The 13,962-nt window shown below is 43.3% G+C and overlaps 1 protein-coding gene across 2 annotated transcripts; it reads right to left on the bottom strand.

Annotated features, from left to right (window-relative positions):
- Positions 1 to 1,164: 1,164 nt before the first annotated feature.
- Positions 1,165 to 6,322, bottom strand: LOC129160653 (ESX-1 secretion-associated protein EspI-like). 2 transcript variants are annotated; one of them, XM_054737637.2, is made up of 2 exons: positions 4,602 to 6,322; positions 1,165 to 1,583 (listed from the first exon to the last, which is right to left on the bottom strand). In XM_054737637.2, exon 1 carries the CDS (start codon positions 5,919 to 5,921, stop codon positions 5,070 to 5,072), a length of 852 nt encoding a protein of 283 aa, XP_054593612.2. In that variant the 5' UTR covers positions 5,922 to 6,322; the 3' UTR covers positions 1,165 to 1,583; positions 4,602 to 5,069. The 2 variants fall into 2 exon arrangements, with proteins under 2 accessions (XP_054593612.2, XP_070404772.1); XM_070548671.1 differs by lacking the exon at positions 1,165 to 1,583 and adding an exon at positions 1,728 to 4,521.
- Between the last annotated feature and the right edge of the window lie 7,640 nt (positions 6,323 to 13,962).

Raw genomic sequence — 13,962 nt, 5'->3', positions numbered from 1 at the left:
TTCCTAATATCGTGCAGCCCTAGTTTCACAAATCCAAAACAGGGTTGTATGCAATCTGCTATTGTAGAATAATCTAGAACAGGTTTAACAGAGTGTCTGTTGTAGTTTTTGAGCTACAGCTGTTCCATCGTTGGCCAGATGCTGAAAACCCCCATAAATCAGGCTTTGTTGAAGTTTCACAAATCAGGGAAAGGACCACAAATCCTATACTGTTTAATTTGATCTGCTTTTATGGTAGAATATTCTAGAACAGGTCTGAATAGTGTGGGTGTTGTAGTTTTTGAGGTAGAGGAGATTAAATAAGGTCAGAGTAGAGAAAATTGTGTGTAATGGCCCTTTAGCCGTTTCCCGAATCGGAGGTTAACTTCAGCCTCGTTTAGTCGCGCTGCTCTTTAGCTGATGTGGGATTTCTTTACTGGATGCTAACATCACATCACACTCACGGAGTAACACACACAGGCGCTCTGCTGCTACAGTCAGTGGAAGGTTATCATCTGGTGTAAAAAGGCGTTCATCACAATTCCCAGATCACGTTTTATTCCACGAAAATCGTCCGAATCCACATTAATCTGGGTGCTAACTTTACTAGCATGTTATGCTAGCGTTAGCAGGTGGGATGCTAATGCTAGCACGCTGCTAATGCCCGTAAATGAACGTGTACAGTAAAGTTAGCCGACATTTTAGAGTGATATGAAGCTTACCGCTCTGCTGCTGTGTCGAGCTGGGTCCAGCCAGCCGCGGGGCCTTTCTGCTGGGCTAAACTAGTTCGTGTCGCACCGCCACGGCTCAACAAAAGCCACCACACCTATAAAACACACTTTTGTTGCCTTTTCTAAGAGATGCTAATGACTCCAACTTGTTGTTTCCGTTTCGGATCTTTATTCCGGGTTACTGTTGGCCGCAGCCCACGTCTTAACTCCAGCAGAAACACCGTTAACGATCTCCGATCACACTAGCTCGTTTTCTTCTAAACAACCGAACCGGAACTCTGCACACAGCCGGCCAAGAACAGCTCTTCAACATAAAAGTCCAACCACAACAAATCGCAACCCGCAGGGCCGGCTCTAGGTAATTTGGCGCCCAAGGCGAGAGTGCCCATGTGCCCCCACCCCCCCCCCCCCACGTGCCTGCACGCCTCTCACCCAAACCCAAGTCCACCCGACCACCACACATTGGAAAAAGCAACTCCACAGTGATTCCTTAGTTACGAATTTTTAATTTTAAATATTCACACAGCAACTCTTTAAAGTCAACAGCCTGAAGAATAAATGTCAGCTTGAAAGATAAGTAACCTGAGAATATTACAATAACCAACAACTCAAAATGTTGAGCAAACATCATTGGAGTGAGGATGAAAAATCAAAAGCAGCATTAAACTGTGCAATCAAAAGCAAAACTCAAATATCAAAGTGTCATCATAAAGAAAGTTCTACTTTCCATTTTGTTCTACTGCTGTGGCCAGTCAGCAGGATCCATGGGGCCAGCAGCTCCTACATGTTCACACACATCTGTTGAAGCTGATGATGGTGTCTCTTCAGGCTGTTGGAGTGGAGCACTGAGTCTGCTGGTGTTGGGTTCTTCTTCTATGAGAAAATACACACACACACACACACACACACACACACACACACACACACACACACACACAGTTTGAAATAATTAAAATATCATGAAATGTTAAATTTTTTTTTACCTTATTTTGAAAAACAACAGGCTTCTTCCTCTCTAGCTGCGGTGCTTCGCGTGCGCTTCTGATGAGAGACAGTAGCAGGGCCGTATCCAGAGTTTCTAAACTAGCGAGGGCCACCATCCGTTATGCCATGCACATTGAGAACAAACTGAAAACTAAAGCTGATTTCAGATTTAATAGTTTGTTTAACCCTCTGGAGGCAGGCGTTGCAGATTAGCAACGTAAAAACCTACCTACCTGGTTACTCCACATACGTACTTCATGAGTATTTTTAACTCAGAAGTTCCCCTGAAGGACTTAGTTGTTCGTCCTTTTATCAAGACTTATTTTGAGCCTGAGAGGGTTAACACTAAAGTGACTTGTTTTAGTATGACGTTGCATTTTTGGTTCTTTTTAAAACACAGAAAAGGTTTTTTTTTAACATTGCTGACAGTTTTGTTCGTGGCTGTAAACTTCCTCAGAGCTGACTCTGATGGTGGCGTCACTTCCTACTCCGTTTATCCGCGGGCAGCAGAGGACGTCGCCCTCTGCTGCCCGCTCTCCCCTCACTGATGACACAGTCCCATGCACGATCCAATGTGTAGACCCCATCGTCTCTGTTCATGGTCCCGCATCCACGTCTCCTTATCTCTATGGCTTCCTTCATCACTCATGACGTTTAGTGAAGGTTTACCATCACTCATCCTAGTCTAAACATATCTAAAGTCACATATAATCAGTACAATTTATGTATTTCAGTCACGTGTTCAGCAGCAAGCTTCTGGAAATTATAACATGTAATAACTACCAGTAACAATGTAATGGTGGCTTATCTATTGTATTATGTACAGGTTGGCAACATAATCCAGACTAAGCTGTATTGAAATATGGAAACATTTGTGAATTACATGCTACAGCTGCTTGCTACAGCCCTGCTGCGGTGTCTGGAGCAGACTCCAGTTGCCGACTCTCAGCAGCAACAACCTGACTCCAGGTAGCAGCTGCACACATCCACACAACAAGCTGGTGGGGATTTTTCTTCCGCTTGTAGAGATATTCACAACCATCACTTTTTTTGGAACTCCACGTAATCGTGAGCGTGCAACACGCTAGCTTAGCATTAGCCAATCTGCCCGTAGTTCAACTCTTGATCCCAAACTTAGGACCATTTTTTCCTTTTTTCCCATCAGCCAAGGCCAACATTAGAAACCTAGGAGTTATTTTTGATCCAGCTTTAAGTTTAGACTCACACGTCAAAACCATCTCCCGCTCTTGTTCTTCCAACTGAGAAACATTTCAAAAGTCCGTAAACTGGTTTCTACTGCAGATCTGGAAAAACTCATCCATGCCTTTGTGTCATCACGCTTAGACTACTGTAACGCTCTTTTTACTGGTCTCAGCAAAACCTCCCTCTCACGCCTTCAAGCCATCCAAAATGCAGCAGCCAGACTCCTAACCAAATCCAGCAGACGAGCTCACATCACTCCAGGTTTACAGTCCCTCCACTGGCTCCCGGTAGAATATAGAATACAGTTTAAAGTTTTAGTCCTGACCTATAGAGCTCTTAACAACCAGGCTCCAAGCTACCTATCTGAGCTTTTATCCCCACACACCACCTCTCAGAACCTTAGATCCACATCTGAAAACCTCCTGGCTGTTCCTCGAACCAGACTGAAAACCAAAGGGGACAGGGCCTTTCAGACTATTGCACCCAGACTTTGGAACAGTCTGCCTTCAAATCTCTCTCTCTAACACTGTAGACGTCTTTAAAAATCATCTAAAAACTCACCTTTTCATCCAGGCGTTCCCTCCCTAAATGTTTCAGAATGATGGCTTTGTTCGGGTTCACACCTTCACTTTGTTTATACTCATGATTTTAGTTTATACTTTATCACTGCTATTGTTTTTCTGATGTTTTTATTGGTTAGAGGAATTTGCCCTGATCTTTATCATGTTGTACAGCGCTTTGTGATTTATATCTGTGAAAGGCGCTCTATAAATAAACCATTTCTTCCATTTCCAGTCGTTTCTGTCTTTGCTGGTTTCTCTTTTTTCCTCCACAGCACCTAGACCATCTCATGGTGCACCAGTAAATGTGTTCAGACTGTGGTGCGCACAATTAACCAACCTTTGAATCAGTGAGAAATGACTCGATGAACTTAATGAATCAAACCATTTGAATCGTTCAATGAATCGTTTCATTCCTAAACTCAACACATGAAAATAGAACATAGTAAAGTGAAATAAAGATCATAAAGATCAAAGAAACACAAGAGCAGCGAAACAAGAAGCAGAAAGTACACAAAAGAAATCAGCTGGAACAGACCACTGCACAAGGGAAAACCATGTACTGGACTACAACCGAACACGGATCGTAAGCACAGAAACACAAATGCTAAAGATGGACCATCCCCATACCCCCTTTAAACAGCCATCACACAATGTTTTGTAAAAAGGACACGACTGTGGTACATTACCACCATGATCTAACCTTATAAACAACCTAAGCCTCCCTGATGCCGGCGTGCTGTTTAAGCTAATTATCAGCATTTATTTCTAAGCAACATTTACATCTTGATGGCCGCAATTTGTGGTTTCCAGGACAGGAAGTGTTGGCTCATGGGCTGGAAGCGACCCCGATCTAGGGTAAAGGACAACAACGTGGGATGCAGCACTTGTATCGAGGATGTACAATCTACAAGGATCATTCCTGCTGTTTTACTTCTGCCCTTTCTTTAATGTTTTTCTTTACGTCAATAAAGAGTTCTGTCACTGATGGCATGAACTCGACTAACTGGTAGTAAATCTTGTGGTTACAGCATCAAGTTCTTCAGTCTTGTGCCACGGTGGAACTAAAACAACACATAAATGCAGTGAGACAGAATACGGTAAGAAGCAACAAAAAATGACACTTATGATACATAAAACATACCTCGTTGGCTGACCCGTGCTTAAAGGCAGAAATAAGTATCTTAAAAGAAAAATCTCTGAACTTCTGTTTAACAGTCCATGCTTGAACCTCTCATGAGCGTGCATCTCTTTTTTGCACCACCGGAACCAACACATTGAAAATGTGTTCCTACATGAGAACCCTTCACAATAAAAGACCAATGTAACAAACAGTGTGCATATTGCAAAATAAAATACACAAACTGAAATTCTGGCAGTAAAGTTCCCACCAAATCACAACCCTACTGTGACTTCACCTCAAAACACATTGCATAATAGGAATATATGTACATTTACTCTGCTTCCTGTTATGTTTTAACTTGCTATGCTTCGCTACTCCCTTTAAGAAGCTAAGAGAAAAAGATAAGAACAGACGAGAAAGAAACCTGGGTATAAAAATGTTTTCCTTATTCAATTAAAACACTCACATTGTTTGTTTGTTACACAGGGTTCACTTGATCTTGGGGCTGGAGGTTCTAACAAATACCACTAGACACACCAGAACCTCGTGGACGGGCGGGACCGGAACCTTGTGGACGGGCAGGACCGGAGGCTCTTGGACAGGCTGAGGTGCGGCCTCTGGGACTGGATACGGTGAAGGCAGGTGGAGCTCAGACTTGGACTGCAGAGCAGGGGCCTCTTGGACAGGCGGCACAGCTCTGGCTTCAGGAGACTGCTGGTGTTGGTGGTGACGTCGACGACGAGTGGATGATCTGCTGGTTAATGGAAGGGGCTCGGGCTGAGGTTGCAGGGGCCTCTTGGATAGGTGGCACAACTCTGGGGACTGCTGGTGATGGTGGTGACGTCTGCGACGAGCACGGCTCCTAGGAGGTGCGGGGATAACGCCGGCAATGCCAACTGGACCTGGTGGAGGTGTGGTGGCTCGGCCCATCGAAGGTTCCGCGATGGTGCCGGCTGAAACAGATGGAGATGAGGATTGACAGCCCACCGGAGATGGAGAGGTGGTGCTGTCCGGACCGGGTGAGGGTAGGGAGGTTTGGTAAATCCGGGTCGTGGAGATACTGACGGAAGGTGGTGGTGGAGTGGAGCCGAAGGTTAATAATAGGTCCTTCGCAAAGCGCCAAAAGGAGACATCTGTTATGGGGTGATGGTCGAAGTAGCTGGTGGCCCACCGCAGAGCTTTGCCTCCCAGGCAAAGCACCATGAAAGACACCTTGTTGAATTCAGAAGAATTTAAGTCCAGGCAGCCAGCACAGTCCTGAATAAAAGTCCAGCAGGTCTCAGGATCACCATCGTATCTGTACATCTGGAGTCTCTGCTGGGTCCTGGATGGTTGGTCCATTCTGTCACGAGTTGGTGTAGGAGGATGTTTTAGGACCCAAGATGCAGATACCAGAGGAACGAGGCAGAGGTGGAGGATAAAGTAAAAATCCTTTATTAAGGTAGTAATCCAAAGGCAGTGAGCCAAAAATCAAAAATCTAAACGGAGTCATCAAAAACACTAGAGAACTAGAAACACTGGAAGCTAGGAACAGGAACGAGACGAGACTGACAAGAACAATGGGCCGACAACACATAGAGACACAGACAGGGTTATATACACTGGGGAGGATGAGAGGGAGATGAATTGCAGGTGTGTGGGGAGAGAGAGACCAGGTGAACTCAATTACTAATCAGGGAGGAAACTGACATGACCTAAGAATAAAACCTGAAGACAATAAGAGCAGGGAACATAACTTAATAATCGGGGGGGGGGGGGGGGGGGGGCTCAAACACTGATGGGAAAAACACACTAGAGAGACTAATAATATGAACAGCTGCAGCTAAAGAAAATGACCTAGGAGAAAAACCTAAAGACCAGAAGGGCAGACAAACATAACTAATATTCAAGGGGGGAATCTGAAACTAAAGGAAAACACTACGGAAAGAAAAACTACAGGGGCGTGACTGCAGGGGGCCACGGGAGCACAGGAGGGGAATATCTGAGGAGGGAAACCTAGAAGGCAGAAGATCTGGGGGCAAATGGGGAACACCAGGAGACACATGAGGGCGCTAGGAGACACAAAAGGAGAACCTAGAGAGGGATGGAGAACACAAGGAGACACATGAGGGGAGATGCAGACCATGACAGTAACCAAAGGAAATGCATCTTTAAATCATTTGGTTTTGGTAGCTAACAAAGTCTTAGAAAAAATGGATCTAATGTTCAACAACCCACATTTAATTTTTCTAGTCTTCTGCTCAGTTGAATTTGTTCTAATATTTATGAGATTTCCATGATTTGCTTTAATAAGCCTGATATTTAATCTGTGTGATTTTGGCCGTGGGCAGGACACTGTCTCTATGGGGTAGTGGGTGGGTAACAGTACAGAAGCTGCAGAGGGGTGTGTTAAACTACGACTCTGCTTCCTGGTCTGGACCCTGGGTAGTCATGGAGGACTAATAAAACTGGCCATGTTCCTAGAAAGAAGAGCTGTACCATCCAAAGAGGGATGGATGCCGTCTCTCCGCATCAGACCAGGTTTTCCCCAAAAAGTTTTCCAATTATCAATGTAGCCCACGTTGTTTTCAGGACACCACCTAGACAGCCAGCGGTTGAAGGACAGCATGCGGCTAAACATGTCGTCACTGGTCCGATCAGGCAGGGGGCCAGAGAAAATTACGGAGTCCTACATTGTTTTGGCAAACTTACACACCGAAGCAACATTAATGTTAGTGACCTCCGATTGGGGTAACCGGGTGTCGTTACCGCCAGCGTGAATAACAATCTTACTGTATTTACGCTTATCCTTAGCCAGCAGTTTCAGATAAGATTTAATGTCGCCCGCTCTGGCCCCAGGTAAACATTTAACTATGGTTGCTGGAGCCTCTAATGCCACGTTTCTGACTATGGAGCTGCCAATGATCAGAGTCGGCTTGTCAGTGGGTCAAGGCCGGATTAACCATACGGGCAACTGGGCAATTGTCCAGGGCCCACGAACTCTAAAGGGCCCAGGGGAGCAAGGGCACGAGCAAAGTACTGTATCTGTAATCTCCCGCTTTATATTAAACTAGGGTGACCATACGTCCTGTTTTCCCCAGACATGTCTACTTTTCACTCTCTATTCGGGCGTCCGGGGGGGGGTTCTTGTATTGATGAAAATGTCCGGTTTTTCATCCAGGAGCAGAGATCGAATTATGGGGGAACTGTATATCCTACACATCCAGGGGAGCCGTTTTCTACCTATATTACATTATTTATGGACTCTTTTGAGCAGAGAGCACAGAGAGCGGCACAGCGTGCTGATCGTTGTTGCGCAGCGATCCAGGCTGCTGCTTCCAGCGCACGGTCCATTCTCAAAGTGGCACAACCAAAAAACTAGAATTAGCACACGATCGTTCATGTCCGCACATGTTCTCTATTTTCTGTCTTATTTGTGCCTGAAGCGCTCTGCTACTGCGGAGCTCATCACCTGTGCTGTGGTGATTTCACCTCACTGATGCAGCATCGAAATGCGCTCTCCGCTTTACGGTCAGGAGATCCCTTTGATCTGCTCAGAAGTAACTGATGAGGTGAAAAAGTAAGAATACAGGCAGCAGATTTTCTGGAGAGTTTAGAGGAGACGCAGGAAGATGAGAGACAGACAGGACAGGAAATAGTTCAATAAAAACAAGAAAACAAAGTGTTGAAAAGTCAAAAGTAGGTAGATTTATCTCCACGACACGTTTTTACCTGTATAAAACAATAAGTTATACACATTTAATATTTATACATCTGATACAGTTCAGATCACCCTCAAAACTCAGTCACACACCCAGGGCCGTTTCAAGACATTTTGGGGGCCAAGGTAAAATGCCCCCCCCCCCCCCCCCCCCATAACTGGACTCCCCAGAAGCCTCTGTGTAATTCATACCCTCTCCAGTAGTGTTAGTTATACAGTGTTTATAAAAGCCCCTCAGACATTACTGACATGTTCTAATATTATCAGATGAAAAACTAAATTATCAGACATGTTGTCTCATCTGCTGCTTTTCTAAACTTGGTAAAAGTAACAAAACCATTTGAAAGCCACTATTTGTGGATTCTCTGAAAGTTTCCATGGAGTGTGTGACAACTTATTTTTTCATTGATCCTATCGTCTAATCTCACAGCTGAAACAAGCATCCTTAATAATCTGTGCACAGGAAGCGTACCGATGCTGTAGTAAAACAAAAGGTATAATAATTTATTATTAATAAAACCTTGTTGCAGCACTAAAGCAGAAAAATGAGATTTTGCATTAAATATGCTAAATATTTACATATGAATAGTTTTAGAGCCATTTTATTGGCAGAATCTGATATTAATTTAGTTCTTACAAAAAAATGGGTCCCAACATGGTTTGTGTGGCGTTGCCATAGTGTGACGTCATAGGCACAGATCCCCTGTCCTCTTGTTTGGAAATGGAAATATGATCACCCTACATTAAACAAACTGTCCACCCGGGCTTTTGCGCTGCACAGAGACGCTTCGCTGCCAATGACTGAACGTCAGTTGAGAATCAGTCTCATGCAGACTGACCAATGAAGAGAGGGCCTCAAGTTAAGACCCTCTCCTCATTGGTCAGTCCACACGAGGTGGGTCAAAGGTTACCCTGAGCGGGTTACGTGATGTCAGGCATTCAAGTATTGAGTATATTTACTGCATATTACAGTAAAATATTCTGTATGTGACCACATTATGGTGATCCTTGGGTCGTGATGATGGGGCCCTTGAATATTGTTGCCCAGGGTACAACAAAGTCTTAATCTGGCCCTGCTAATATACATGCAGCTCTATGCTAAAAGTGTATTTTCAAAGAGGTAATGATGGATTTCTTTGTAAAAGTTGTCCATCTTTCCAACAGAAAGATTTGCCTGGACCAACGTAACGTGATAACAACGTAACGTGATTACGTAATTCCGTAATGTTCAGCCAATCAACTACTTAGACGTCATCGGCAGTCGACGGACCCCGAGCCAATTTTGCACCCGAGCAGATCCTGTACCGACACCGGCTTTGCTGACAGGCGGCCCTCTGGGGCTCCATCTGATGAACAGGGTGCAAAATAAAAAGTTTATTAAGTTTATGTTTGTTATATGAAATGCACTCTGTACACACTAAAAATTCCACTCTGAAATGACATGAAATTAAAACATCGATATTTAAATTCTAATGATCTGGCTGCATGACGAGCTCCCGCTTGGGCCACCGCTCTGAAGCATTTGACCGTTAACGGTGCCATAGATCACGTGTGTGGGTAGCACAGAAGGACATCCTGTTGTCGTCGCGTTTAAACGTTTGATATTTTACGATGAAAAGAACGCCTAAGCCATCGGGATCAGCATGCCGAAAGCGAAGGAAGGAAAAAAAAAAAAAAAAAACGGGCCCAAAGCAGAGGTATGTAGATTTTATAAGTTTTGCAAAGGAACTTTTTGCGTTAGCATTGTAGCTAACTGCCTCTCCTGCCACGCACGGTCCACGGACGGACCCTCGCTAGCTGTTTACACACACAATACAGTATCTGTAACTTTAACCCATTCATTTTACTTTTGAATCGTCGTGTCCAGATGCAGTGAGACAATATCTGCAGCCACACAGGCACCTGTTGACACCACGGGGGCGGGACTGTCTTCTACACCTGTCCAGCCTCACTGTGATGATGAAGAATGTAAGATTTTTTACTGGTTTTTGGAGCTTGATTGCAGCCTTTTATGAACGTTGTTTCAAGTTTTAAGTACGCATACAATATGAATTTAATATTTTCATATCAGAAGAACGTTAGGTGTGGGTGTAGCAAAATTTCAACTTTGTCCTTCACATCGGGCGGGCGGCACCGCCGCGGCCGTGGCGGGGACTCCCCCGCTGCCGCCGGGCCCGGCGGGGAGTGAGAACTGCCTAAACACAGCATGACATCTTATGGCGTCTCTTTCTTGTTTACGCTGCAGCGTCTTCATCCAGGCATCACGCAGCAGCAGCACATTTACTGAGCTACAGTCTCAGCATCTAGAACCAGGTGAGTAAGTTACTTGTTAGGCTATTTGTAATCAGCAGTAGAAACGGGCTTTTTCAAATTAAACGGCTTATCACATATATCGATATGCAAAATTAATTTATTTAAATCCACACCAGACACTTGTTTTTGGCACAATCAGTGCAGCATTGATTTAGCATTGAGAATATTAAATAATCTGAACACACACATCTGAAATTGTCTCCTTAAGATGTTATTGTCAATTAGGCTGTAAATTTGTAAGAAAGGATGGACGTTAGTTTTTGTGACATAGTGAGTCATCTTCAGGGTATAAAGGTTTATGTCCTGAAGAAGGTCGTACCGAAACGCGTCGGTGTTTCCTTGTTTAATAAATGAAATCCTCAGAGTGCCTCAGATCACCGGTTCTTCTTCCTCATGTTCTACATTTATCTGATGCTGAAGAGCACCTGAGAGTGAGACATAAGTTTTTTCAAATATTCCCCACTTCCACCTGTTTTTGATCATTTTATTCATGTTTTCATAGAACAGATGAAAAAAAGATCAATAAAATAAAAAGTCCAGTAACATTAAAAATAATGAAAAGCATCACTGCACATGACCGAGGAATACTGAACATGAAAGTGGCGCTGTTCTTAATTCATGCATCAGAGGGTTAAGTTGCTTTGTGTGTGTGTGTGTGTGTGTGTATTTTCCCACAGAAGTAGAACCCAACACCAGCAGACTCAGTGCTCCACTCCAACAGCCTGAAGAGACACCATCATCAGCTTCAACAGGTGTGTGAACATGTGTGAGCTGCTGGCCCCATGGATCCTGCTGACTGGCCACAGCAGTAGAACAAAATGGAAAGTAGAACTTTCTTTATGATGACACTTTGATGTTTGAGTTTTGCTTTTGATTGCACAGTTTAATGCTGCTTTTGATTTTGCACCCCCCCCCCCCCCCCCATGACATTTGCTCAACATTTTGAGTTGTTGGTTATTGTAATATTCTCAGGTTACTTATCTTTCAAGCTTACATTTATTCTTCAGGCTGTTGACTTTAAAGAGTTGCTGTGTGAATATTTAAAATAAAAAATTAGTAACTAAGGAATCACTGTGGAGTTGCTTTTTCCAATGTGTGGTGCGTGGGTGGACTTGGGTTTGGGTGGGCACGGGGGGGGGGGGGGGTGGCGCACATGGGCACTCTCGCCTTGGGCACCAAATTACCTAGAGCCGGCCCTGTCCATCCAGACACAGGTTTGTTTAATAACAAGTTTTAATATCAAGCTGTTTCAAATTGTCATTTTTAAAAGTGTCAGTAATAAATTCTTAACTTTTAAAAACCTGACTCTTCTTTGAAATCAAACACAGAATGGTGTATATATTTTGGTTATTGAATAAGCAAAGATTCCTAATTTCTGATTCAGTAAATAAACTTTTGCTATTAAATTTAATTATCTTAAATTAAACATTAATCTTTGGATTAAAATATAGACCAAGACAGTTGGTGTATGAACGATTGCATTAATATCCTAGATATTTGTGCATAATGTAAGTTCATATGCTAATGTCCGATCTTTTCTCAGGATCTAACCAAACTGAAGCAAACAGTGTTAAATCCTAGTATGTAGTTAACCACGCTACAGAGGATTATTTAGGAGGATTGGGATGAACAAACTGATTTCAGTGGTGAAGGGTTAAATGAGTGAGTGAACCCACTACCAAGGATGAACTCTGCTAACTTTAAACATCAGCTGCTCTAAATAAGCATGAAGGTCAGAGAGGAGCTCTAGGATGGACACGGATAAAGGAACTGTAATGTAGAGGTAAAGTAGGGCAGGGCCGACGTTAGCAGCTGTCATACGCTCCATCTGACATGTCTGACTTTCATTTAGCTTGTTATGTGACGGGTTAGAGCACAGTCTCATGTTAGAGTTTAGTCATGAGAACATTGAGATACCTCACACACTGATGGTGTCTAAAAATACATTTTTTCTTTCTCAAAATAAAGAATAATTTTAATCACAATCCTAGAAGAACCTCGTCCAATCAATGTGCACGTCCAGTTCTCACTGATTGGATAAAAATCCCTCCATCAAACTGTGTGTGTGTGTGTGTGTGTGTGCATGCACACAAGCGTGTTGTGAACTGGCGTTGTGATTTTTCACTACTTAGATGTAGCCATCCTTACACTGACAAAAATGTAACCAAGTATCTTTTACTTTGAGTATATTTTATTTAAGATACTTTTTACTTTTACTTGAGTAAAACTTTAGGCAAGTACTTATACTTTTACTTGAGTAAAACATTATCAAAGTATTGGTACTCTTATTTAACGGTATAGCAATCAATGTTTTTCTTCCGGGTGGATCACGTCAACCATTGGTCCGCAATAATGTAAATTTCTGGTGAAGCCAACCCTGGGTTAGTTTTCACTTCCTGCGCATGCGTACTCTCTGCACCCCCCGCACTCTCATGGAAATCAGGAAGAGGATAACGCGGTCCAGTCTGCTCTCCACAGACACCCCTGTTGCCGGTTTTCTGCTCGAGAGGTACGCTAACGTTCTGCATGCTGTTTTTAGAGCCTCTTATTACACATTACGGCCGACAGCTACTTGTAAACAGGCGCTGGGAGAGTGTTGCGCAACGTGGAGAGGGCAGTCCTTTCTTGATATTCAGAAACATCGATTGCTATACCTTTAAGTAGGAAGTTGTAGTACTCTTTCCACCTCAGGTTGCACCTCAGACATTACAAAAACAGAAAGAATGGAAAAAAGAAGCTGGATTAGTTGGTACCATTGCCGGTGGATGAACCTTCCTTGGTTTGGGAGTGAAGTGAAGCAGCTAGACCGATGGAAGTGGCGGGTTTTGTCCAGTTTGCTGAGCGCCACATGAAGCTAACCTGCTTTTGCTACCTTTCCATCCAGTGCTTACCCTGTTAGCGTTAAACAGCAAAGTAAAACCTTCTAACTTGTACATGAACTTTTTCTATATGTCAGTGAAACTTGGATTTGTAATTACAGAAAGTAAAATGTTATGTGTAGATGTGCGAGGGAGAGCCGCTACACCGTGCAGTGGAGCTAGATGAACTCTGGAATAGGTGAACAAATCTTATGCTGTTATTTCAAATAAGTTTGCACTATTTTACCTGAAAAACGTTAAAAACTGTTCATTGTACATATTCTGGTTAATAACTGTTGCACAAAAGTCTGATTTTTGAGAAAACCAGATTTATACTTTTGCTAACTGTGAATCAGAGTTTCCAATTGTATTTGGATGCCAAACAATATGGATAATATAGGTATTAATTTTTGATCAGGTTTATTTGCATAACAGATAATTACATGAGTGGATTAATCTGGTGACTTTGATGGCGAGCCTTCTCACTTTGCAAAACATCAGCATTTACGTT

This window comes from Nothobranchius furzeri, chromosome 2 (assembly GCF_043380555.1).
Source record: "Nothobranchius furzeri strain GRZ-AD chromosome 2, NfurGRZ-RIMD1, whole genome shotgun sequence".
Taxonomy (NCBI): Eukaryota; Metazoa; Chordata; class Actinopteri; order Cyprinodontiformes; family Nothobranchiidae; genus Nothobranchius; species Nothobranchius furzeri.
The sequence above is the reverse complement of the archived record's forward strand: the minus strand, read 5'-3'. Positions and strand labels throughout refer to the sequence as shown.